The 25,348-nt window shown below is 42.9% G+C and overlaps 1 protein-coding gene across 1 annotated transcript in view; it reads left to right on the forward strand.

Moving 5' to 3' along the window:
• The window catches only part of myo1d (myosin 1D), an 85,572-nt gene that overhangs the window by 39,045 nt on the left and 21,179 nt on the right, over positions 1 to 25,348 (forward strand). The window contains exons 13-20 of the mRNA XM_071910064.1: positions 1,406 to 1,480; positions 2,201 to 2,333; positions 2,943 to 3,109; positions 6,368 to 6,575; positions 17,899 to 18,122; positions 18,993 to 19,131; positions 19,508 to 19,612; positions 19,823 to 19,936. Of these exons, the coding sequence (XP_071766165.1) occupies positions 1,406 to 1,480; positions 2,201 to 2,333; positions 2,943 to 3,109; positions 6,368 to 6,575; positions 17,899 to 18,122; positions 18,993 to 19,131; positions 19,508 to 19,612; positions 19,823 to 19,936 (1,165 nt within the window). The remainder of the gene's footprint in view (positions 1 to 1,405; positions 1,481 to 2,200; positions 2,334 to 2,942; positions 3,110 to 6,367; positions 6,576 to 17,898; positions 18,123 to 18,992; positions 19,132 to 19,507; positions 19,613 to 19,822; positions 19,937 to 25,348) is intronic.

Below are 25,348 nucleotides of genomic sequence, written 5' to 3' on the forward strand. Positions count from 1 at the left end.
ATTACTGAAGATACATGCTGTTTTTCCACATTCATGCAGTTCCACACACACTGACGCCTCAGAGTTCTGCCGTCGGCCTCAGAGCCTCTTCCTACAGCAGTTTGGGTTTAAGGGTTTTGCTCAAAAGAACTTTGACAGGAGTTGTGGAGGGAAGAGTGAGCATTACTCATTCGCTTTCCCTGCCTGGATTGTTGCCATAAGCCAAATAACAGTTTTTTCATAGCCCTCTTCTGATAATGTATCCCTCCTTTTTCCCATCCCCAGATGGGTTGTTTCTTTCAGGTCCTCACATGAGAAGAGTTACTTATAGACTTCTTGTTATAATGGAGGCCAGTTACACACACATGGATCAAGCCTAATTATTAGACACATACATGTTTCCAATGGTGAGCTCTAGTGGAAAAACAGAATTTAGTCCATGACTTGGCTTTATTAATTCTACACACTGAAACTAGACCTGAAGCCAGACCTTGTCAGTCATCACCCCACTTCTTACATCCTTCCTGCTCTGCTGCAACACTGCTGCTCCTCCAACTAGGGGATTTATTTTCCTGAAAATTCTGCAGGATGGATGCTGGGTAGCGGGTCTAGGGCATTGTATTCTACAGTAGTGACAAAGTCAAAGATCACACAATTATAAAATACCATTTAAAAAGAACCCTAATGTGGAACAGCAAGATTGTGTCCCCGCAAAACAGTCCAAAAAAAGAAAACACATACACACACACACACACACTCACACACACACATGTACACGCACACGCACATTTGAATGATGTCTTCACTGCATGGCAGCCCCTAAAAATGACAACAGTAATTCCCAATCCCTAAAGTACTTGGAGACCATTCAAATGAATAAATAACACACGCTAAGCCCCCAAAAAGTGCTGTTAGGGCAACGTGTTGAGACCATCTGTGAGGGCTAAGTGTCTGCGACCCAGGGGAGGGCTGGGGCAGAATTACAGGCCCTGACTCACAGGCTTGATTGATCCCTGAGCCACTTAGACCAGGCAGGAGGCAGAGTGCACCTCACAACTCACAGCCTGGCTTGTAACAGCTCGCCTATTTATAGCAGGTTCATCACTAAAAGCATACATTAACTTTAAGCGTATATTAAACACGGGGCTGTAAGACAGGACTGAGGGAATTACAGGAACAGTGCAGCTCTGAGGCTGAACGGATGAACCCATATCCAAATTGTGGTTTGGGATTAGTGTTTAAGGTTAGATTAAGGTAAGGGTAAAGGTATTAGCTATGTAGTTCTGAGGGTTGAGGTTACGGGATAGGGAATGAATTTAAGTCAGGAGTATGTCCTCATGAGCATAACAAAAGTGTGTGTGTGTGTGTGTGTGTGTGTGTGTGTGTGTGTGCGTGCATCTACCTGCCTGCCTCTTTCTTCCCTCAGGTACTCAGTGGTTGGGTTCATTGATAAGAACAAAGACACTCTCTTCCAGGATTTCAAGAGACTGCTGTACAACAGGTGAAAGTCAGCAGACACACACACGCACACAGTCGCTCACACACACACACACACACACACTCACTCACGTACACACATGCCGCTTCAATCCCCTCCACACACTCTTCACTGCCTTCCTTGCAGCTCTTTGATTACATGACAGCCCTCAAGAAAGAACAACATAGGACAAGTACAACTAATCTCCTCTCTGCTTACTCTTATCCTTCTCCTCCTCTTCCCCAATCCTCTGGTGTTTTTCTCTGTTGCTCTGTCTCATTCTACAAATGTGAGTGCAACGTATTCCTGTCTTATGTGCTTTCGTTTATGATATTCTTTACTACAATCAAGTGACAAATGTTATAGTTGTAACATGGTGGCTAATGTTGAATACATATTATACACTGTAGATGAGTCAAAAGCACCAAAAACTAACTTAAACTCACTATCCCACACTTCACAGTCTACATTAATATATGAATTTTGCCAAGGCTGGAGTCATTAAAATAAATGAGCAGAGCTCTTGCTGACCAAAATGTTAAGCCTTGAAATCTGGAGCAATGGGAGAAAATGTTTGATAAACAAAGTGAAAAGAATCCCACACACTGAGGTTATGCACTTTTCTGGTTTAATGGCTGATGAATGTTTAACTTTTTATCAGTTATTATGATATGATATAAAAAAGTACCACAGCTATTACTGTTCTACCTGTTTTACTTGTTCCTGTTCCTTTTGTGTGTACAGTTCTAACCCGGTGCTGAAGGGGATGTGGCCCGAGGGCAAACTGAGCATCACTGAGGTCACCAAACGCCCTCTGACCGCCGCAACCCTCTTCAAGAACTCCATGATCTCATTGGTGGAGAACCTGGCCTGCAAGGTGAGGGGGGGAGGGGAGGGGAGGGGAGGGGAGGGGAGGGGAGGGGCGGGCCGGAGCGGGGGCTGAAAAACCATTTAATCAACTAATTAATCTGTCAGGCGAATGGTGACATCCGATTTCCAGATTGTGGCTGCAGATTAAGCCACACGATGAGTCGTTCTATAAAAATAGCACCTAATGAAGATTTAAATGAATTAATGACTAAATTTGACATTCATTCTTAGTCACTCATACATATACTCATACATGGAGGCCTGAAGGTTAAAGAGGCAGGCTTGTGTTCTCATAAGTAGCACATTTGAATACCTGGGCAGGCCGGGAAAACTTGGCTGGGGTAATTGAATAACACTCTTCTCCCGTGTGAAACAACCACCCAACCACTGTGAAAGTGCCCTTCAGCACTGGAGCCTCTCAGTGGTCAACAGTGAGGACTGTGTTAGTCCTGGGCAGCTCCATGCTGCGAATGAGAGTCACTCTCCCTCCCTCCTGCTCACTCTCCCCCAGGTGTCACTGTGAATTAGAATATTTTGTTAGTCTACTTGCCAGGTTGCATACGGATTAAATGCTTATAGTTGTCATCTCACTGTCGTCCTGTGTTTCCCTGTGTAGGAGCCCTACTACGTGCGCTGCATCAAGCCCAACGACGTCAAGTCCCCGCTACTCTTTGAGCATGAGCGCTGCCGCCACCAGGTGGAGTACCTGGGGCTGCTGGAGAACGTCAGAGTGCGCCGCGCCGGCTTCGCCTACCGACAGACATACCCCCGCTTCCTACAGAGGTACGTACTATATAATGATCTTCCCAAGGACCATGGTCGCTTGAGCAACTCCAATGTGACAATCATAACCTTGTTTTGTAAAACCTTTCAAAAACAGCATCATAGCACTTTACAACAAAACAACAGCAGGCCAAGCCATTAAATTAGAGATGAAGCTGCTAATCAAAATGTTGCTTATGCATTAGAGACTGAAGGCTGAAGTAAACAGTAGAGTCTGTGTACTCCGACACTGTAAATGTATTGACATCATTAACACTGGGGCGTGTTAAACTGGGTTTTTTCTCATCAGTTTAGTTGACTGGCTCAGGACTTTTGGTGAGATGAACAAAACCTAGATCCCTTATTAGATTCCTCATCGAATCATGGCAAACGTATACAGTGCATAAGCATTATTTAGCATTATTTACCTCACTTAACAACTACAGTCAAAGTGCCCTGGAGAAACATGCTGAAGCCCCAGCTGCTCCACTGAAGCTGCTCATTGATTGCTGTAGTACATGACAGATCCCAGCTGTGAGGGTGTGAATGTGTGTTGTGTAACCCTAATCAACTTGCCTTGGTTAAGTAAGGGTTAAAAACATTTACAGTGATTTGTTGCTTAAAATGATCATAAGTTGAAATACTTCAGTTTATATGTAAATCTAATTAGGTTTTAATAGATTTGCTTTAGTATTAGCAGCACCTCCAGCAGCCATCACCGAATCACCCCCCCCTTTCTTTCCACCCTGTCCTGTCGGGGAGCGAGGACTTGTTTAAGCAACTACAACACAGTAGCTTTGTTAGTTCTCCCACGAGCGCAATGTTCTTGTCCTCTGACCTTGGCTAAAAGCAGCCTTGTAACACATAGACTGCATTGTAATGAATTGCTATTGCGAGGAGTTGATGCAATACATTTCAATGTGGAGGAAAAAAGTACTTTACTTGTGCTTGCTTAGTGTGGTGAAGTAACAAACAACTACAGTACGTACTGTAGTGCAGTGACCCCCTCAAAGACACATGTTTTATTCATAGCCTCAAACAGCTGACATCACAAATCTGCATCTATCCCAATTTGCTTTGATCTGCTCGCAAGCGGAGTTCATCTGTGATTGAAAATCTTGACTGTGCAAAGTCTCGCGCACAAGAACTGTCACAAGAATGTTCTGTCTTAGCCCAAACGCGTAACCAAACTGGACAACAAAGTCAGCATGAGACTTGAAGAAAGGGCTAGAGCTGATAGATCCAGTCAGAGCAGGGCCGGACCTGGGAGACTAGCGATGCACAGAGGAGGATCCTCGGAGTCGCACACGTCACCTTGTGTTTCCCCGCTGAGGACGAGCGGGAGCGATGCGACAGCACTGATGTCACTGCACCAAGTCGCTCACATCAGATAAGACCCAGCAAGGTTCCCTCGCACACTCAATACACGTTATGCCTATTGCATGAAAGATGAGCTCGTAGATTTTGACTGTGTATTAATGTTTTATAGTTCTGGGAAGCATTATGGGATATTAAAGCCTAACAGGATGATTTTGATATGATTTCTATGGGACTTTTGGCACTGAGCTCTCAGATCAAATGGCCAAATGTCTCATCAGGATTTAATCCAAATTACAGAGGCTGTCTGTCTAAGCTCTCCCTAATATAATCAGGAACGTATACAAGGTGCATGCAAGGTGTGTGCCCACACACACACACACACACACACACACTCATACCAACATATACACATTCATATTAACATGCATACTCGCCACATAAACACACACAAATATATTATAGTGTGCAGTGTGAAAAAGACATTGAGATGCTTGCACACACATATGCAAACACGCATGTACACACAGTACACCAACACTCACAAATAGTACACACACACACACACTTGCATACACACACACACACAAACTTTTGGCCCTGCCCTTATTCCCCAGCTGTCTCATGTTCCCACTGCCCTCAGACACCATCAGGGTGGATGGAGGATTAGGTAATGAGTGTTTTGCGTAACACGCTAACAACTCATCTAACTCCATCACTTCAATCCCCCTCACTGATGTATTTGGACTTGGTATTACATCACAGCCTTGGCAGTGGGTCGGCTGTGAAGTGAGTGCTGGAGTCTGTTGACGGGCCGGGGACGGGGCGGTCTTCATCTTGGCAGCCAGAGAATCTCGCAGCTCTCCTGGAATACCCTCAGAAACTCCATCATTTCATATTTTTACTTTAATTGAAGGGTTTTCTGTGGTCCTTCATAAGTACAAGTTTCATGACCACAGGGCCTGTGAAACACATTCAAAAACGCAATAAATTATGTGAATGCATGGTCATCAATCTGAAAATAAGGCTCTTTTTTGCAGTTTTCTGAAAAGTAAACTTTTTGAACACACAAGGTTTTGATCCAGCAGCAGTGATATCCTGTCAGTGTCCATTTTACTGCCTCCCTCCCTCCCCTGGGGTGTTTCTCAATGTGTCAAAACAACCCAAACAAATCACTTGCACATTATTTTTGTTGACACATGTACCAATACAGCAAGGACTCTTACTGCATGACAACACCAGGAGGTGTTTTTGAAACAAACTAAGCTCTTATGACCATCCATCAAGTCTTGAATAAACCTTCTTCACGATTCAGGATTCTTAAGTTCTTTCAGTTTAGGACCCAAAGTGAGTAAATTCAGTCTCACCTTGGGACCCAACCTCATTAAGACATGCTAACAGGGTTCCCACAGGCTTTAGAAAATCCTTGAAAGTTGGTGGATTTGAGAAAAAATATGGACATGGCCTTAGAAGTTTTTGAAAATAAATAGACTGCCTTGAAAGCACTTGTTTTTTTTTAACTAAAATATAGCACCCAAACAAGAATCAAAGTCCTCATTTGACCACTTACTCCCTCTCTTGGGCTAAAAAAACAAAACAATATGTTAACAGGGTATACACTTTTATTTTTCATATATCTATATGTATCTGTATGTATGTTTGTTTATATTATTGTAATATGGTAGGAATTAATAACTAAGTGTAATTCTAATACACATGAAGAGACTGGTAGCATCACTAGCGAATTAGCTGCACCCAGCAAGTTGTTGTGTGTATCAATACAGTTATCCAGATCCTATTTTGACCAATTACTTTCTCCTCTTGGTAAAACATGGCTTCCATTTATCTATACAGTAATCTAGATCCTTATTTGACCATTTATTCCTCCCAAGACACAAAACAACCGTCACTGAACTGTACAGTAATGCGCATCCTGATACGACCACTTCTTCCCTCCTCCAGATACAAGATGATCTCAGAGTTCACTTGGCCAAACCACGACCTGCCGTCGGACAAGGACGCAGTGAGGAGGCTGCTGCAGGGCTGTGGCTTCGACCACGATGTGGCCTACGGCAAAACCAAGGTCTTCATCCGCACGCCGCGCACCCTCTTCAGCCTGGAGGAGCAGCGGGCCGACATGGTCCAGAGAATCGTCCTCTTCCTGCAGAAGGTGAGAGGAATTGTTTGGAAAATATTCTAATTCCAATCAGTAGGTGCGGTTAATGATCAGGCAAGTGACTGATTCAGAAAATGGAAGTTTTTTGTCACAGCATAAGTTGTAAATTACAGCATCTGAGAAACTAGTACTGGGAACTAGTGTTTGAGATGCTCTTTGAGTTTCCTCCTCTGGATCAAATGGCTACATGGGCAGAAGTATTCTAACTAAACTTCCCATTCATTTTTCTCATAGGGAATTTGATTATCAGACATAACAGTTTAATGGTGTAAGGTTACCACAGAAACGTTACCCACTCCAAAATTGTGCATGGTTGGCAGTTAGACCAGAGTGAAGTAATGTTAGTCAACTAGCAACCTGTATGTTCACCATGGTTTTGCTGTCAGACATGATGTCTGTTTTTTTAAGGATGAAGAGATGAGTGTGTCCAGGGGTGACAATCATTACAAATCAGTAATCATCATTAAATTATTATATTGTTTATTATCACTGTTGAAAATGACGGAAAGAGAATTGATGACATCACTCGCATTGCTGTATGGAATGAGCAGTTCCATCTTGCCTTTTTGCTGTATATACTATATATATATGTTTTTTTGTCTGAATCAATTGCTATAAGCTCATCATTTATCTCATAGCTAGTCGGTTCAGTTCAAAGCTTGAAGCTCAAAGTTCAAAGCTTTGAATTGTGATTTCTGAATTGTCTATGGAGAAAATGAATGGGAAATTTACTCCCAGAACTAGGGTCACTGAAAAAAGAGGGCAAGCACATTTCAGCTCTACTATGTTGTTTTTATTTTTTTTAACCTTGCTGACCCTGACCTGGTGTCCATGGCGACCTCACTTAGAAACCACTTATTCTTTTTCTTTCATGTTCCTACTTTAATCAATTACTGTTTTTTTCCCCCGTTATCCATTTGTCCTTTCCGATCCACCGCGACAATGAATTTGATGAAATAAAGTGATTGTTATTCTTGGATGATAATGAAAGAGCGCTTGGTCACGAAAAGCATCGTGTCAGTGCAACTGATTGCCAGTCAGACACAACTATTATCTGGTGACCTCATTATCTCGTTGCATGGCCCTGATCGTGTTCTCATTGAAATTCACCAGCCCTTGTTCTGCATATGAATAACACTCGAGACTGGAAAAACTCAGCGAAAAATTAAAATAAAGTCTCTCTTGTTATTCGAGCACTGAGGTATTTTTGGAGCTGATATAATGTTGTGTTATTAGCGTTACTCTCTGTCTCTCAGTGAGAATGTTTCTCTCTGCCTTCCCTCTCTCTCTGTCTCTCCCTGAGTACTTCCACCCACACAACTCCTGTTAGATACGAGCTGAGTGGTCTTCATCTGCACTGCAGATTTCTCAAAGGTTTGGGCAGAGGCACAAACATTCTTTGTCACTTTCTGGTTTAAAAAAAAAAACACTAGTGGTGGGAACACACTTGTCCAGACAGCATATTTTTACACTGTCAGTAAACCAAATCTGTTTTGTTTTGTTGTTTTTGGTTAGCTGGTCTTGATGGTAGCCATATCGACTTTATAATACTTGGCTGTCTTCACTGTCAATATAGACTGTAAAATGGTAGGAATAAATAACTTTGAAATGTTAACAGACATTAAAGGAATAGTTCGGTATTTTGAACATGTTTTCCGTCTTGATCCCTATTAGTAGAAACCAGAACTTCGGCAGGCGGCTAGCGAAGTTCTGGTTTCTGCTAATAGGGATCATGACGGAAAACATGTTATTTGGGCCCAGGGTTCAAAATACTGAACTATTTCTTTAAGAGTAACTGGTAGTACGGCTAGTAAGTTAGCTGTACCTGGATCTACAGCATGACATTTTTATCCTGATTTTCTGTATTATGTGCTTCAGCCTAACTGAGGCCTTAGTACGTTCAAATCAAGATTTTAACTCATTTAGCCCTTATAAACTGTCCAAAAAATGTTAATTGTTTGATTGGAATATCACAGTGAATATACTGTATCAGTGTTTATCTCAGCATCTTTCTCTGCAACTAATCTAGAGGTGTCTGTCCACTTAAGGCTTTAGGGTATGTAGCTGGAACATCCTGTGTGTGGGGAAAACAACAGTGAGATGTTGAAAATGGTCAGTGTTCAGAAGCAGACAGGGCACTGAGTGAATTGTGGATCTTGAAGAAAATTGAAAATTATGTCCAAAAATGATGTACAAAATTCATACCAAAAGTAATGCTGGTCTAGATTTGTTTCAGCTTTTTATATATGTGAGAAAATCAGATAAAATCAATGTCCAATCAACTGGTTTTGAAATTAAGATCTAAATCCTGTTTTGGCTTAGATGTGGATGTAAGTGCAAAACCAAGAGCCTTTTCTAAATGAGGCTCTATATCTGCCAGGAACTAGCCTGCAGACATAGAGTATGACCCCTGACCTTTTATATGAACCATTCTATCATATTGACAGTTTGGTGATATCCAAGTACAGAGCAGAATGTATTGTCATGTTATTGCCCTGCGATCAATATATCTACTACTCCTTAGGCTGGAAATGTTTTGAAATATCTGAAATGAATATTGAGCTCGCTGTGGCTCTCTGAATTCATCAGTTGGTAAACCCATCACGCTTCACTGATTCGGTGACACCTTGGGCGAGGATGCTAGCGTCGAGGTGTGATTACGGTGCATGCGCTGTGACACGTGTCGGATGAGCCCGCAGAGCAAAACTGAGGTACTTTGATAGATGGGAAGATGGGTTTGTAAGTGTGGAGTACAGCTCTGTCATTCTGGTTGTCAAATTAGGACACGCTATGCAAATCTGCTGGATGCTTCCAAATGCCGTCCGTGACTGACAGGCAGGGAGATCAAAAATGTCAATCTGTCAGCAGTGTGTGTATGTGTGTGTGTGTGTGTGTGTGCGTGTGCAGGTGTGAGTGCACGCTCTTCATACAAAATCTGGGCACTTGAAGCGCTATAGCTCATACACCTGGGAGCCATATGAGCTTTTATAGAATAAAGATTGACACTTATACATTTTCCCCAACCTGTTATTCCATTAAATTTATATGAGCAGATTCCTTCACACCACCTTGCATTCGGTCTTCTCTCCCTCGAGGAGTAGCTGCAGCTCTCAGACATGAAAGGGTTACCCAGCCAGATTAACTTCTATAGGGGATTGATTGGTTGACCTCTATTGATCTACATGACCCTCTGTGGGCTGCCCCAGCAGACAGGCCAGACTCGTGTTCCTTCCACTTCTCCCTTAGGAAAACCTATCTAACGCTTGTATCTCAATGGATAGGCCGGCTTTGATAACCAAGCAGAAAGCCCAGAGGGAGTCGCAGCTTTTCCACCAAAACAAGCATCGCAGCAGAACAGAGGTGTTGGAGCAAGCTTATTAAATCTTGACCTCTGTCAATGTCAAGGCTAGGAAAGGCACACATGCAACAAATGGGAATGAGCATATGCTTGGAAACTTGTACACAGACACATGCATACTCACATATTTATGCTAGCTTGCAGAGACATGCACACATTGACACACACACACACACACACACACAAAATCAAATAGAGTGGTGTGGCAATAGCATTGACTCCTGTATTTATCTCCCTGTTTCTCACACAAACATCCCAGACTGAGCAACCCAGACGTGCCAAGCAATCCCCTTATCAGCACCTGGCACACCACCCTGCCTTATGCCAGTCAGGACCACATTGCCAGGGTTGTAAGCCTACGCCAGTGGTTCAGGCACACTTTCCGTCCCTCTGTTTACATCGCGGATTTATAATAATATCGCTTTGCCACATCAAACAACCAGAAGACAGCATCTGTGAATCTCAACACTTCCGCAGTAGAGGGTGAGTGGTTCCTCACAGCGACGCCGCATGAGAGGCTTCCTCCCGCCACGTCTGGGAGAAGGGAACACAATGTTCTTCTCTAGCTGCACCCTCCTTTTACCCCCCCTTAAATTACCGTAACCTCTCTTCCTTTGAGGAGGGGGAGCAGTTGGAGAAGATGATTTGGGGGGGCGGGGGCGGGGGGGGGGGGGGGGGGGAGTCCCATTTCATGCTGCCTTTCTCTCCATCCTTCCTTGCTTTCTTCTCGTTGTCTCGATCACCTCTTAGTCGTTCCACTCCAGTTCTGCTATGTTTCCGAACACCAATGAGCCACTGAATCCACCCAGCCTCACGTTCACAGCAATCAGGCCTGATTACCGATGGTTACTGATGATTGCACGACATCCTCATATGTGTCATCCTTCACTGGCAACACTAAACTCTACACAGTACAGAGCTACAACCATTCTTCAGTCATCACAACCTTAAGAAATGCCAGGTTCCTTGATGGAAGGAAAAACGGTCAAAATAGCACACAATCCAACATGAATACAGTTGCTATAAATTATACATAGAGCATCCCCCACCCTCCTCCGGTGTTAAAATGAATATTTCATAAATTTAAGCCCAGCCATCCACATCACAGTGACTGTCAGCGCTTGTCAGAGCAGCGACAATGACGAGAAGAGAAAGTCCCCTGTGTATTATGAGCCGCAGCCTTAATTGCTTCCCAAAGCTTTACATAGTCCCTATGTAGCTGTAGGTTTATCAGGCGTGGAGAGTGTTATGTTAGTCTCGCTTTAGCTAGTCTCTTTTCCACAGCAGGGCCTAGGGGGGGCTTGTCAGGACTACAGCTAAATGCAAGTGTTTATAAAGGATGAAAAGCACTATTTGAGTATTTTGCGCTGAGCAAGTCATCTCTTGGGGCAATAAAATGTACAGCAATAACTGAAATCTTGTTTTGGGAGAAGCTGACTGACATGAAAAATGAGTAATCCCGGGCTCGCTCTGTTTGGCCCTCCTGTGAATCGCAGGCTACTTAGTGCTAGGCTAGTACTGTGTAGCCTCCTGTCTGCTTAACTGTCCAGAACTGATCTGTCTCCTGCTAGACCTCAGCAGAAACATGATCCCTAAGCCTATGATCTCTACTGAACCTGCAAAGGGTTTTTACTTACGATCCAAAACTATATCACCTGCAAAACACTTCAGTGAGTGCGCACTGTAGCAGATCAAATCAAAGGAGAATATTATTTAATTTCATTTCTTTGTAATAATCACACGGCTGGCTTTTAAATTATGCTTCCGCTTTACTCAGAGAAGGCTTTGATGAGGAACACCTTTATTTTTCTTATCTTCTTTCAGTCTTCACTCCCCTTTGTTATCTTGTGTTATCCGTGATTCTGTTTGTTGACTTCAGTGCATTCAATTTGTATTTAAGTTAAATGAATATTCTCTTTTTCTTTCAGCTTCACCTCATGCAACAACTTTCTACTGTTAGAAATGAAACCCAATTTGCAAACAATCCTAATTTCAGCACTTGTCATAGCCTGTTTAATACATATTGTCCTGTCTTCACAACTTTAATTAGCCATGTAATTGATTTTCAACAACAAGAGGACAAAACGGTTATTGGAGGCTATATTTTGACAGAATTCATGCACTTACACAGAAACTGTGCTTTCTGTCTTTCTTTTGGTTTCAAACAATGCAGTAGCCTAAGAATATCTTACACAACATCTTCAGCAGGTACAAAAGACCGTAACCATGGGCCTCTCTCCATGGCAACCAAGGTTTGGCTCAGAGCCAAGATGCACTGATTTACTCCGATTTGACCTTCACTTGCCATTCTCCAACTCCTCACAGAATCACTCTCTCTTTTTTGATTCTGTTATATTATGGTTTCATCGGGTAGATAGCACAGTATATTCATTTAAGTAGTTACCTCCGCCAAGGAGGTTATGTATTTGGTGCCGTTTGTTTTTTTGTTTGTTTGTCTGTTTGTCAGCAGGATTACGGAAAAACTACTGGCCTGATTTTCATGAAACTTCGTGGAAGGGTGTAGCATGGGCGAAGGAAGAACCCATTAAATTTTGGAGTGGATCCGTATATTGGTTGCGCTTGCACATTTGCATATAAAGACTGGACTATTGGCCTTGGCGGAGGTCTACGCTCTCCAAGTGCCCTTCTAGTTCCTCATTGGGTTATTATTTTATTGTTTGAATAATGTACATGATAGTGTTTTCTTTAACCTTGAATTTTTGCTGAAGTTTTCTTTCTCTTTCATGCTTGTGTGTCTGAATGTATCCACTATTCTGGCCCTATATAGAGCCGGGGAGGGTCCTGCTTCGCCATTTTAAGCTTAAATTGCTGACCAATGGCAATACTCTCCCAATCTATTTTCCCCATCCCATCTAATTGATGGATGGGCCATTCAATTTCATCTTCAATACTGTCCCTACATTTGTTTCACATCATTAAAGTACATTACTCCCGAGCAAAGAAATTTAAATAACATAATGCTGGGAGTCATGGGTGGAGGAAGAGGGAGTCAGGATGAGCTTCAGCAGTCACATCCATTCAGTATCGTAGTGTTAGTAGTGGTGGTGGTGGTGTGCTGCTCACCCGAGCACTATATTGATTTATGCTAATGACTGCTGGCCTGTGCCTCGGCCCACTGTCCCCTGTGAGAGGCTGTGGTCAGAGCACATTGCACCCTCACTAAATTGTGTCACACACTCGGCTTGATTCAGCCTCCCTCCGCCCACTGTGTGTATCGAGCATGTCACTGGAAAACCAGCCCAACATCCCCAGAGGACGTGGAAACGCAGCCATTCAGCATTGGATTGCAGTCAAGTGTGTCACTTGTGCAGACCGGCCTATCTGTCTTTCCATGTCGGAATTCTGGTCATGCATTTTTCTATTCCTGGGTGACAAGGTGAAGGTTTTGTTTGAGTGTTTCCGTGTGGACCTTTTAAATTTTCAACTATGCAGCCATTCACTCAGTCTGTGCTAGCTTAACGATTACATTAATGGGCTCTTATTAGAGCTGCAGTCCTAACACTTTTACATAACGGCATTCAGTAGCCAGTAATGAGCCCTGTCTGTGGCTTCTGCTTTGTTGCTGAGCATCTCAACTGAAACACTCCAACTCCACTCCATCCCCACCATCCGCCCATTGTCCTGGCATGTGTGATTTGTGAAGGCTTTTACCCAGCATGCATTTCAAACCAGCCAGCCCCCCCAATAAAAACCCCAGCAATCTGTCCCACTTTGTTGAAACGAAAGATCCCCAATCTGGCTTTGATGAGCTCGTAAATCCTGAGCCCGGAGCGCGGTGAGAACAGGCTCCATGATGGCAGAGTCTCTAAAAGGATCATCAGATGGCTTTATTGGCCAGGAGAGTGAGGGCGGGCCGACGGGAGGCTTGTTATTGGCCTGATTTATCCACCATCCCCTGAGTGTCGTCTTCCTCAGCTCGCCACCATCATCGCAGGCTGTCTGCCTCTCTGTTTAAGCAGCGGAACATGTGTTTGCGCTGTGTGTATGTGTGTGTGTGTGTGTGTGTATGTGTGTGTTTGTGTGTGTGTGTTTTCATGCACACGTGTCCCCATCATAATTCCAACCTCTCCCCACTTTCCACCTGTCATACATCTTAATGAGGCTCAAAAGACAATGGAGTCAGATTGACTGTCTGCACTTATCAGATTCATTGTTGCTTCATGCTCTCCTTCCTCCTGCATTCCAGTTCACCTCTGACCCCAGTCATTTAAATGCTAATTAATGATTTGTGGCATAGATAAACAAAGCTGTTGATTTGACAATGACTCTTGCCATGAGCTGTCATTGAAAATCTCCTTTGGCCACTGTGCTTTGTCACTTAGGAACTATATCTTATATCTTATGTGAGCACATATGGACTCATCAGTTCAGGTCTAACTAGATACATGTTCAGTAGGTACGGTTTGTCACTAGATTTGCAAAGATCAGATGTGCAAAGCAGACCTTGGTGAGATGGTGTTTGATTTAACCTGCATTTACCGCATCAGCACATTTGACACACAGTATTGTCAGGTAAGTTGTCAGTCACAAAAAAGTATAGTAAATTGACCTCATGACCAAGTAAATGACCAAAAAACCGAACTTATTGTCTAAACTTTCTGTCCTGTGTGGCCTATCTGGCACTAAGCAGAATAAAACAAATTAAATTACAAAATCAAACAAAAATAAAATAATTATTTGAAAATTATATTTGTCATGTAAGTCGCATTAACTTCTGCTGCTTCAGTTTGAGACTCAGTTTGCATCATCAACATCAAACATTACACTGACAGGCGTCTTCATCAACCCAAAGCCATAATCCATAATTGAAGGGTTTAATTCCAAAATGCTATTTATCTGTTTTTTGAGCACAGAATCATTTATGTTTTTCAAATATTGCCTGATGAATTTCAGGAAGTAGTTTCTTCCAAAACAAACTATTTTATAAGCAGATGTCTTAAGATAACTCCTAACTTCAATACTGACCCATAATGTGCTTAACTTCCATGCCAGCAGTCAGTATGAGAGAGTGGGTGTTTTTATAAATGGTGGATATCTCATTTTGGAGCAAAACTCTTCAATTGTAAATTTAGCATTGTTGTTCTTTTCAGGCCATAACTGACACTAGCATGTCTCAACAAGCCAATACTCATTAGCATTTTTCCAACCCATGACCTAAACAGGAAATTATGTTTCCAAGTATGTAAATAAAAGGAACCTTGCCACAACAAAGCCATACAGTGGAAAATTAGTTATGAATCATGTAAAATAGAGGTACGATTATGAGAGTTTTACTTTAATTACCATACATCTCCACTCTAAATATTTGTACCAGATGAAAATTATGAAGACAACTGGATAGCCCTGTGTAATTACATTTAAATTTAAATCTCAAATCACAGCCTGATTGCACTCACATTCAGTAATCATCACAGCTCCATTTTGATGCATTGTCACACAGTAATCCCTGACCCGATGGCTGCTTTTAAAACTCCACTTAATTTCCCATAACACTCTGAATCAAGTCTGAATTTGAATGAATGCAGCTCTTAAGCTTGTTACCAGAGGCAACTAAGACCGCTACAGTACAGTGAGGGCAGTCAGTGATTCCCATTCATTCCTCCCATCGTCATCACCCTAACCGTGTGGGAGAGTTATCTCGGGGGTCGATTAGAGTGATGAATATGTATTTGCTCCTCTCTTCTCATTCTCATTCATTATGGATGAGGCACACAGTGCAGCATGGAGGAAACGGAGGAGAGCGTGAGGTCGTCAATAGCCGTTTTCCCAAAGTAGGGCCAAGTGAGGCGCGCGGTAACACAGGATGGAAGCGCTATTGTTGTCCTTGAATAGCTAATGACAGCTTTGGTAGCAAAAAGATTTAAAATAAATCGCAGAGAGATTATCTTTGGACATAAATAATATGTCTGCCCTTTCTGACCTGCTCTCGTTTTTGTCTCTGGACCAGTGTGAAGGTTCTCCTGTATTGGTTCCCAAAAAACCTCTGAAGAACCGGGCTAGTAGAGTACAGGGCCTGTCAGTTGAGATCAGACAGATTTATGACTTTATCTCCGAATAGTATGGCTGATCTAGGATTACTGGACATACTACATGATTATTTACACGTAATGGCTTAGGAGGTCCAAATGAAGCATTCCTATTCTGAGCTGTAATGTGCTATGGCCAGGCTGACTTGGTGATTAGGTGGCTTGCTGGCTGACTGGCAGTCCCTCATCGATCTTCATGTGACTCAGCCTCTGGAGAAGGCCACCGCTGGGTCAGTGCAGCTGTAATGCTGTGGCCGGGGCTATGCTTTGACCTGGATCATTTAATTATAATGGGACTCTAGTGGAGGTGGCTCCACACTGCATTCCTGTGGTTCAGAAGTGAAATAATGTCAAAGTGCAACAGAAATACATATTTTTGCAGCTGATATAGCTTATTTTGAAATGACATGAATTAATCTGCTGCTCCCATATTCAGATGTTGCATGTCTTCTCCTCTGTTCTGCCAATTATTACACCACCATCTCTTCAGGTGAACTGCCTCCTCCACAGTTAATATGCAAATGTCAGAAATCCTTTTTTTCCCGTCAGCCACCCCCACACTTTGAAAGATTAAATATTCATGATCTCCATGATTACTGTGCATTACAGTTTTAGCTCTCCAGGAGTAAACAGCGAGTGCAGTATTGTCTTCAATCTGTGACTGTCCTGTGAAATGCACTTTATACTGATTTTGTATCGGCGGTCATTATTTGGTTTACAATTAAGTTAAATATACTTGTCGGATTGTGTGTGTGTGTGTGTGTGTGTGTGTGTGTGTATGTGTGTGAATGAGAGTAAAGTGCAAGGGGAGCATATGGTGGTGATTTTAGTGAGGGCGGACCAGGAGTTATGGCTCCCTAGGGTCTCACTAACATCTATTATTCATGTTTTAGAGGGTCTGATAACCACTCAACTTATGTTTGGGTACAGGCAGGATTGGGGTCCTTATTTTTGTCTACATGCTTGCTGTTCAAACATTACAAGCACTGAGATGTGTGAAGTTGAGTCCCTTTCCATTTTAGTTATATGAAAAATCTACAACAATAATGTGTAATATCAAAAGCCATAATTATACTTTATTTTCAGTGAAAATGAGAAAATGTGTTATATGACACAAACTGTAATTCAAGTAGCAGTGATATTATCTTCTACAGCAATATTCCACTGTATTTTCTAGAGTATATATCTTAATAACGGACAAGTACTGAATTTAATAATGTTTAATTTAATTATTGTTTTTGTTATGAGTTTCACTCCTCACATTTGCAGTTCTCTTGAAAAGAGATGTTTTGAGATGATCTCAAGCCTGGCCAAGATAAATAAAGGCTCAATAAATAAAATAGCTCTGTCTCAAAATCTGAAAGTTGCATCAATTTTAGTGCAGATGTTGTACCTCTACATGGTCTGCTTTTTACCACCAGTACCTAAGCCTAAAAATAGCCAGGCGAGTGGTGGATATTCTACTGAATAAATAAAATCTGGTGATAGTGGTTCTAGAGGTCCCTCTACTACATTTCTACTGCATCAGTACTGCAGCATTTTTCAGCAGTTCCCCTAATTTTTATGTCCATTTTGTTTCATTATGTTTGTTTGTTGTTTTGTGTTTTTTGTTTGTTTTAACACATTTTGTTTGTGTTTGTATTTTTTGCATTTTCATTAGGTTACCCTCTCTAAAGCTTCATCGTTGTTTTTATGTCCATCTTGTTCTAACCTGTCTGTTTTACCTTGATTTAAATTGTTTTTGTATCCTCTACCACTTTTCTGCTATGTGAAGCACTTTGTAACTGTGTGTTTTAAAAAGTGCCATATAAATAAAGCTTTACTTACTTACCTACACCAAGTGCACCAAGCAAATGAGTGATTTCTATACAAAAATATGCTGTATGTTCAGTGTGTGGTCTTGTATCTCCAGGTGTGGAGAGGCACCATAGCCAGGATGCGATACCGGCGGATGCGAGCGGCCCTCGTCATCCTGCAGGCCTACCGCCGCTACAAGGTCAAGTCCTACATCCGTGAGGTCAACCGCCGCTTCAAAAACGTGGGTTCGATGAAGGACTACGGCAGGCACGTCAAGTGGCCCACGCCCCCCAAAGTCCTGCGCAAATTTGAAGAGGCACTCAGGAGCATCTACAACAGGTAGTCAGACAGACGGGATGATATTTGTTGTTCTGTTATCCAGGATCTGTTATCCTGTTTTGTTGTCTCTTTGTGGAATACACACATTATCTAACATGTGACCCATATACTATATCTGGTCCCTTTTAAACGTTCAGACAAAGGTTCCTGCTCTTCAGATAAACACAATAAGTCCTTATCTGTGTAAAGACAGTCCTGGGAGAGAACAGGATCGGGGTCAATTCATTTAGAGTTCAAGCAGTTCAAATATAAACTGAAACTGCTGTTAAATGTTTAATGGCATGTGTCCATTCTCAGTTATTCCATTCAACACAAGACAGAAGATGAACCTTTTTTAAGTTTTGCAATTTTTTGGATTTTAAAGAAAATCCATTTCCTCAATTGGTCGCATTGAGAGTGAATCTGACGCCGGCCCTGGCAGAGCGGGAGCAGGAGAGAGACCGTGGCCCAGGGTGTTGTTTTACATCCAGCTGAGTCCGTTTGAAGGTCCTTACACATGTTTCCTTCAGCCTTGGGCCCACACTGGGTATTGATTTTTCTCCCTCCATCAAAGACTCATCACCGCCTTTCATCCTGAGGTTTTTTTTTTATTATTTGAAACTGGGCACAGTTTGATGCTTGGAAAATCGCCTTCCTAGAAAACGATGTTAGTTGTCAGGATCACTGAATCAAAGTACAGTAGAACTGGGGTGTGCTACAGTCCTGCTGTATTGCCCTACTGACACGTAAGATGCAACTATCAAGACCTTGTGCAGTATCCTCGATGGAGAAAGTCGATTTCCCTTTGTTCACCTTTGTTTTTGTGTGTGTGTGTGTGTGTGTGTGTGTGTGTGTGTGTGTGTGTGTGTGTTTGTATGCGTCTACCTCAAGGTGGTGGGCATGGACACTAATCAAAGGCCTTTCTCCAGAAGAGGCCCTGCAGGTGCGGGCCAAGGTAGCCAGCCTGGAGGCCTTGAAGGGCCAGAGGGCCGACCTGGGGCTGCAGAGGGCCTGGGAGGGAAACTACCTGGTGAGTACTGGGTGGAGGAGAGGAATATGTGTGTGTGTGTGTGTGTGTACAGTATATGTTGGAGACGGAGAAAACTAAAGACAACAACAGAGAGAAAAGAGGCAGACAGAATGAAATAAATTGAATTGTTTATGTGTATGTTCAGTGCATTTCTATCTCTTTGTGTGTGTGTGTTCTGTTTCTGTGTGTATGTGTGTGTGTGTGTCGCTGTTACACGATGGTAACGTGTATCTGCGAGCGTGTTTAAGCATGTGAGCTCTCTTTAACCAGCCTTATCTGAACTCTGTGAATACCAAAGCTGTCTTTGAAAGAGAATTTCTTTTGAATGGAGCCGGAGTGTCATAACAGGTTTTCTGTGCTTTCCGGGGGCCGACAGAAGCGAGACAGCCCTGAAACGGCCTCGTCATTCATGTTGGTCTCCAGCGAGCTGCAGCGGAAGGACAAGTTCATGAGGGTCCTGTTCTCCTGCCATGTGCGCAAGGTAGGAGGCTTTTATAACATCTATTCCCTACCTGCTGATAGTGCTCCACATACGCACACATGCATGTCCAGCCACACACACACACATATATAACTCTCTCCCCTACAAACACCCAACTGCTCCTGGTTTCTGCCATCTCCCTGTGGTGTGTGTTGGATGTGTGTGTGTGCATCCTGTTGGGTGACTAATGAGGTGCTTTGTGTTTCCCAGATCAACCGTTTCCACAAGGCAGAGGACCGGGCTGTTCTGATCACCGACCGCCACCTGTACAAGATGGACCCCCTCAAGCAGTACAAACCCATGAAGAGCATCCCCCTCTATAATGTATGGCTCTTCCTCTTATAGCATCCTTTCCTCTGCTATGAACACAGGCTGGGAAACTGCATGGGAGGGCTCATTAGCTACTGGTGGAAAAGTATTAGTCATGCTAGTGCAGATCTTCATATAGAGGTTTCAGATTACAGAATACATCAGCACAATACATCATTTTCTAGATTCAAACCCACTGTTTCATATAGTTAATCCATGCAGGTAGTTTTTGAAAATCAGGATCATAGCTTAGAGAGTTTATTTTGATTCATATTGAATTAAGCACTCAAACAGCCTCAAAACAAACACGTCACTTGCAAGATAATATACTGTCAAAAGTTTTTTTGCTGTTGACTCATCTACAGAGTAATGTGGATTTCACATCAAAAGATGACTAAGATGAGGTGAATGAACAAACTGTTCTTCGCCTCCATATTAAATCGTGGTCAAACAATGACGCAAACAGAAAAGTCCAACTTATTGTACCAATACTTACACTTTTGACTGTATTTTATCAGATGGTAATTAACTAGTTGATATGGACACTACTACTTTTGCCCAAGTCCGATTACAGTGACCACCTCGTTATACTGAGAATATCAGAAAATGATGAAAGCCCTCAAAGTCTACTACAACGGGAAAAAATGGATGAATTGCCTAGTTTGATTATTGAAGAGCTGTAATAATAATAAATTAATAAAAATAATGGGATTATGTTTAAGATTCTGAATAATTGCTTTTCACCATTTCATTTAGTAGTTTCTTCAAGTACAACATTTTTAATTATCATATATTTACACCTATTATGGGAGTGTTGGAGAGTGACTTTTAAAAGAAGCAGACCATGGCTCAAATGTTAGATTGCAGAACACAGATTCATATTTTTCAGCTCAGTGATTTCATGAAAGCGGCTCCAAATGGTTGAACACTTTCAATTAGTTTTAAAGATCTACTTGTCGACACAGAATCTCATCTCATTTTTATGCTGCAAAAAATTAGCATTAATTAAAAGAAGTTTAGGACACAAGCCTTTCCATTAGTAATATTTGTTTCATACAACAGTAAGAAGTTAGCTTTACGATATTCTTGATCTTCTAGTCGACTTTTAGGCTTCTTTAATATCTGGAACCACTTGGAACCGCCCTGTATGAAATATCTAAGCAATTTGAATCACAGAGTCGCTTCCTGAAGCTATTTTGGGGGCGAGAACTCTGTACTTTACACAAACAGAATAATTTCCTATTCGCCAAGAGTCTGTGTGATTCTGTGGCAACATGTCAACATGCAAAAATCTCTCCCAACTCTACAATTGGCTGCATTTAATTTATATTCACACTCTGATAGGTCCATTAAGGCTGCCACACACACAGCACGAGGTTGTTTCCATGGCAAAAATATCCTCTGTCTGTGTGTGTGTGTGTGTGTGTGTGTGTGTGTGCCTGTTAGTTTTGCATTTAGAGCTCATCCAAAACACCTATTCCTCAGAAACTCATATTTTATCTATATGCCAACATTCAAACCTTTTCTTTTCTTTTCTGTTCTATTCTTTTCTATTCTTTGCTTTGCTTTGCTTTTCCCACAGCTGCTGTTCATTTCTAATAGGAGACCGCTGTTGTCCCACTTTTTATTTAACCTTTATTTAAGACCTGAGATAGTCAAGTGGTTGCGTTCCCCTCCTCTGGAAACACACATGTTCCTCCACTGGCCTCGGACGTAATCCCACCAGAGCTTTCTCTCCTGTGTCTCCCTCTCTACTTCCCCACTGTCTAAATAAAGAATAAAATAGCTGAAGGGGAGTGAGCGGACTGCCCACTCTCTTCAAAAAGAAAGAAGGCAGCATTGTGACAAACATGCAAACAAACAACTGACCACATTCCTGATTACATTCCTGATTTAACCCTCTCTGCTAATCTGCTATTCCGCTCTGCTATAAGAGAGAAAATTGCTTACAGTGTATTTGGAGCTTTGACCTTGGAGGTGAGACAGAAGTGAGAGAGGCGGGGAGGGGTGTAGCGCATTAATCTCTGGGGCGGATACATCCCCGTCGCCTGTTGAAATGAGTGAGATATGAGGCCGGTGTGCAGTGACAACTGTGACAAGACACCCCAGTGTTCAATCTGACAAAGTGACAGGAGGGAATTAGAGAGCTTGGAGATGGACACCCCGGTCTGTATCACTGCATCTGGAATTGAAATGGAGAGATGGTGCTGAGACAGAGGGTGGGCAAGAGAGAGAGAGAGAGAGAGAGAGAGAGAGAAGAGAGAAAGAGAGAGAACGGGATAGGCTGAAGGAGATTTTTATTTATTGTTCATTCAAAGACATACGCACATGTGTGCGTACACAAACACTCAATCCCATACACAAGGCACATGGAGAGTCATCAGTGCTGTAGGAGGCTGAGGGGGAAGATATGAATGGTACTTTACACAAGCAGTGACACAATAAGATTCTCACAATAAGATTCATACAGTACACACAGCACATTGCACATACAGTATATTATAGCCAGACATGTAGCGAAGCTATAAGTTAAACAAACCTTTTTCTGGCAGTATGTTCTTATCTAGACAATAAAACACGCATTAACTATTGTATACTATTCTCAGTATATCAGTTTTTAATTGGGGTTGTTTGCCATATGGTGATCATGGCCTGGAGGTCATAGTTTATCCATCTTTTTATTTACCACTACATCGCTGATTATAGCTGCCTCTCCACCTTGCCCATAACACTAGACCTTTTTTGCACATTAAATGTCAAGCTGCAAGGGTGAGTGAATTGGTCAAGGTGAAAGGGCGAGAAAGAAGAAGTGGAAAGAGGGAGGGGTGAGGAAGAGGAGGAGATGAAGATGGAGATGTAGGCTGGGAGTCACGGAAGCGTGACGTGGAGCGATCGATTGGAGAAGGTCAAACGGAGGGGAAAGCAGTTAGCTCGTTGTTGATTAGCACTGATAGGCTAACGCCCTGCTAACCCCTCGGCTGCCCTGTGCTGTGTATTTACTGCTGCAGGGCAACAAAAGAGAGTAGCCGAGCTGATGGATGGCTAGAGCTAGTGAGGAGCCAATGGCTGTCTACCAAGGATTTATATGCCAATTAACGCCTGCGCTGCAAAACCGGGATCATTACAATGTTAAACGTATTGTTTCAGCCACGCTGCCCGCTTCCTTGTTGAATAACACAAACACTGTTAAAGAAATGGGAAAATATCCACCCCTCATCACTGACTCATCTCACTGACTGTCACTTTCTCTGTCTTTCGTATCCTGTTTTCCATCCTTTCACCCCCGACACATTCTATTCCTGCCTCCTTCACCCACCCCCACCTCACCCCCCTCTCTCTATCCACCCCTATCCAGTGCTCTCTTTCCCTCTCTCTGCCTCTTCTCTCTTTTCCGCCGTTGTCATGCCAACTTCCCTGGAGACAGTGTTGTCATGGATACGGAGCGGCAGGGCAGATCAGCTGATGTCTGGTGTCGTTCAGGCATGTGCACAAATCGCCCTCCTATATGTGCGCCGTTTCCCTCCGCTTTCCCAGCGGGGCTTATTTGTGATCCCCTCCAGCTCACATTCTCCTCACACTCTTTCTCTCCTCTGTCTTTTTTTTCCATCCATCGTTCAGTTCAGTCTGTTCTATCCCCCCCCCCCCCCCCTCCCCCCCACTTTTCTTCTCAGACTCCCACAACTCATGCCCACAGCCACAGTGTGACCACATAGACCCGTGGTTATACACTGAAAATGAACTGTGTGCATTGGTAGTTGTGTCATGTAATTATTGCTGGTCACCTAATGGGACTGAGGAGAGAAAAAACACGGCCATCTCAATCTTAACCAGGTGCCGGAAAGAATACAAAGCATAGAACAAAACTAGAGTCCGCCCACTGCAGGTTGCTCCCAAGGTATACAAATTTATTAATGCCTATGCATGTAATCATGAGGCGGAGCTGATGAAGTGCAAAGAGTTTGAAACATCACATGTATAGGTGTTAATAAATTCACAAATCTTGGGAGCAACGTGCAAGGTGCCGACTCTACTTTTGTTTTTTTCAGTGAACATCAATAGCAGGCTGACTGGTGCCCTCACAGCAAGAGAGGCTTCAAGAGAGGCTCCATTTAGTCATGGAGCACAACCCCCCCCCCCTCTTCCCCCCGCCCAAGTGACCGCTGGGATATGTTACATAACCAACAAGTTGTTCCCATAAGAATAGAATGGGAGGAGCCCTCTGCTCCATCCATATCCTCGTGACAACCGTGGCACAGAGTGGACCGGACCAGAATGCTCTTGTCAGCGAGCGGCGAGTTCCTGACTGCACATTCGCAACGTGTCCACATCACACGGCCGCTTGCTCACTCACTCACCCTCTCGCCACAATACACCCGCTGCTGCCGATTTAGCAGCATGACATTTATAAAAGTGAAGAAGGCATCAGTAAACACGTTGTCCTCCACAAATGCTGCTCTAACCCTCTGGACCAATCAGTAACAAATATGTCACCTTGTTTGGACCTGTAATTGGGCCAATCAGTGTAATTTTGAAAATGCTGGAACAGAGTTGTGAGATGCATCATTTCCATCATCAAGTTTACTCAAAATCCAATCAGTGGTGTCTGAGATATCACCCATGACACATGGACAAGTGAACAAGCGATCCAGTGAATGATGTAGCACCACTCTTGGCCTAGTCAGTGTCATTTTGGAAATACTGGCATGCAGTGGTGAGATGCATCATCATCCCCAAGTTTCGTCAAAATCCAATCAGTGGTGTTTGAGATATTATGTGTGTTGGACGGACGAAGAAGGGAATAGATGGACGGTGACCGATCCATAGTCCTCACTGATTTCATTGCGGGGATCAAACATGTCCTGGTGAATGAAGAAAAAAAATGAGACAAGGAAACAAATCACAATGTATCATTACCCAACTCATTAGAACAATGACTCTCGTTCCAATCAATTAAGCCTTTAATATAAATGTAAATGTAACCGACGCCATGTAATTAACTGTGGGTGGATCGCTACAGACAGAGGCGCGGCTTCGGGCTTTAATTCACTGTGATTACGGAAGTGTTTGTCGCCGACGGGGAGAGAAGTCACGGGCGTCATGTCGTAGGTAAATAAGCTAGCTGGTTGTTTAGCCCTGGGTAGCAGCCTGTCTCTCCCTGTCCTCTTCTGATGGAGATGGAGTAAGGATTTGTCTCTGCGCTGCGCTCTGCTGAGTGGGTATTAATGTACCTGACTGCCTGCCCTCTGGCTGTTTCCTCAGCATACACTGCATGCGCTCTGGCTTAGAGAGACAGATTAAGGGAGAAACAAATGGATAGAACAGTGGAGAAACCTGAGGGAGGGAATGATGATGAAGGAGAGAGAGTAGAGAGGTAGGCTAAAAGCAAGAGAGATAACTGTAAAAAATGGGGACAGGGAAAAAAGAGAG

Source organism: Centroberyx gerrardi, chromosome 20, assembly GCF_048128805.1.
Source record: "Centroberyx gerrardi isolate f3 chromosome 20, fCenGer3.hap1.cur.20231027, whole genome shotgun sequence".
NCBI classification, from domain to species: domain Eukaryota; kingdom Metazoa; phylum Chordata; class Actinopteri; order Beryciformes; family Berycidae; genus Centroberyx; species Centroberyx gerrardi.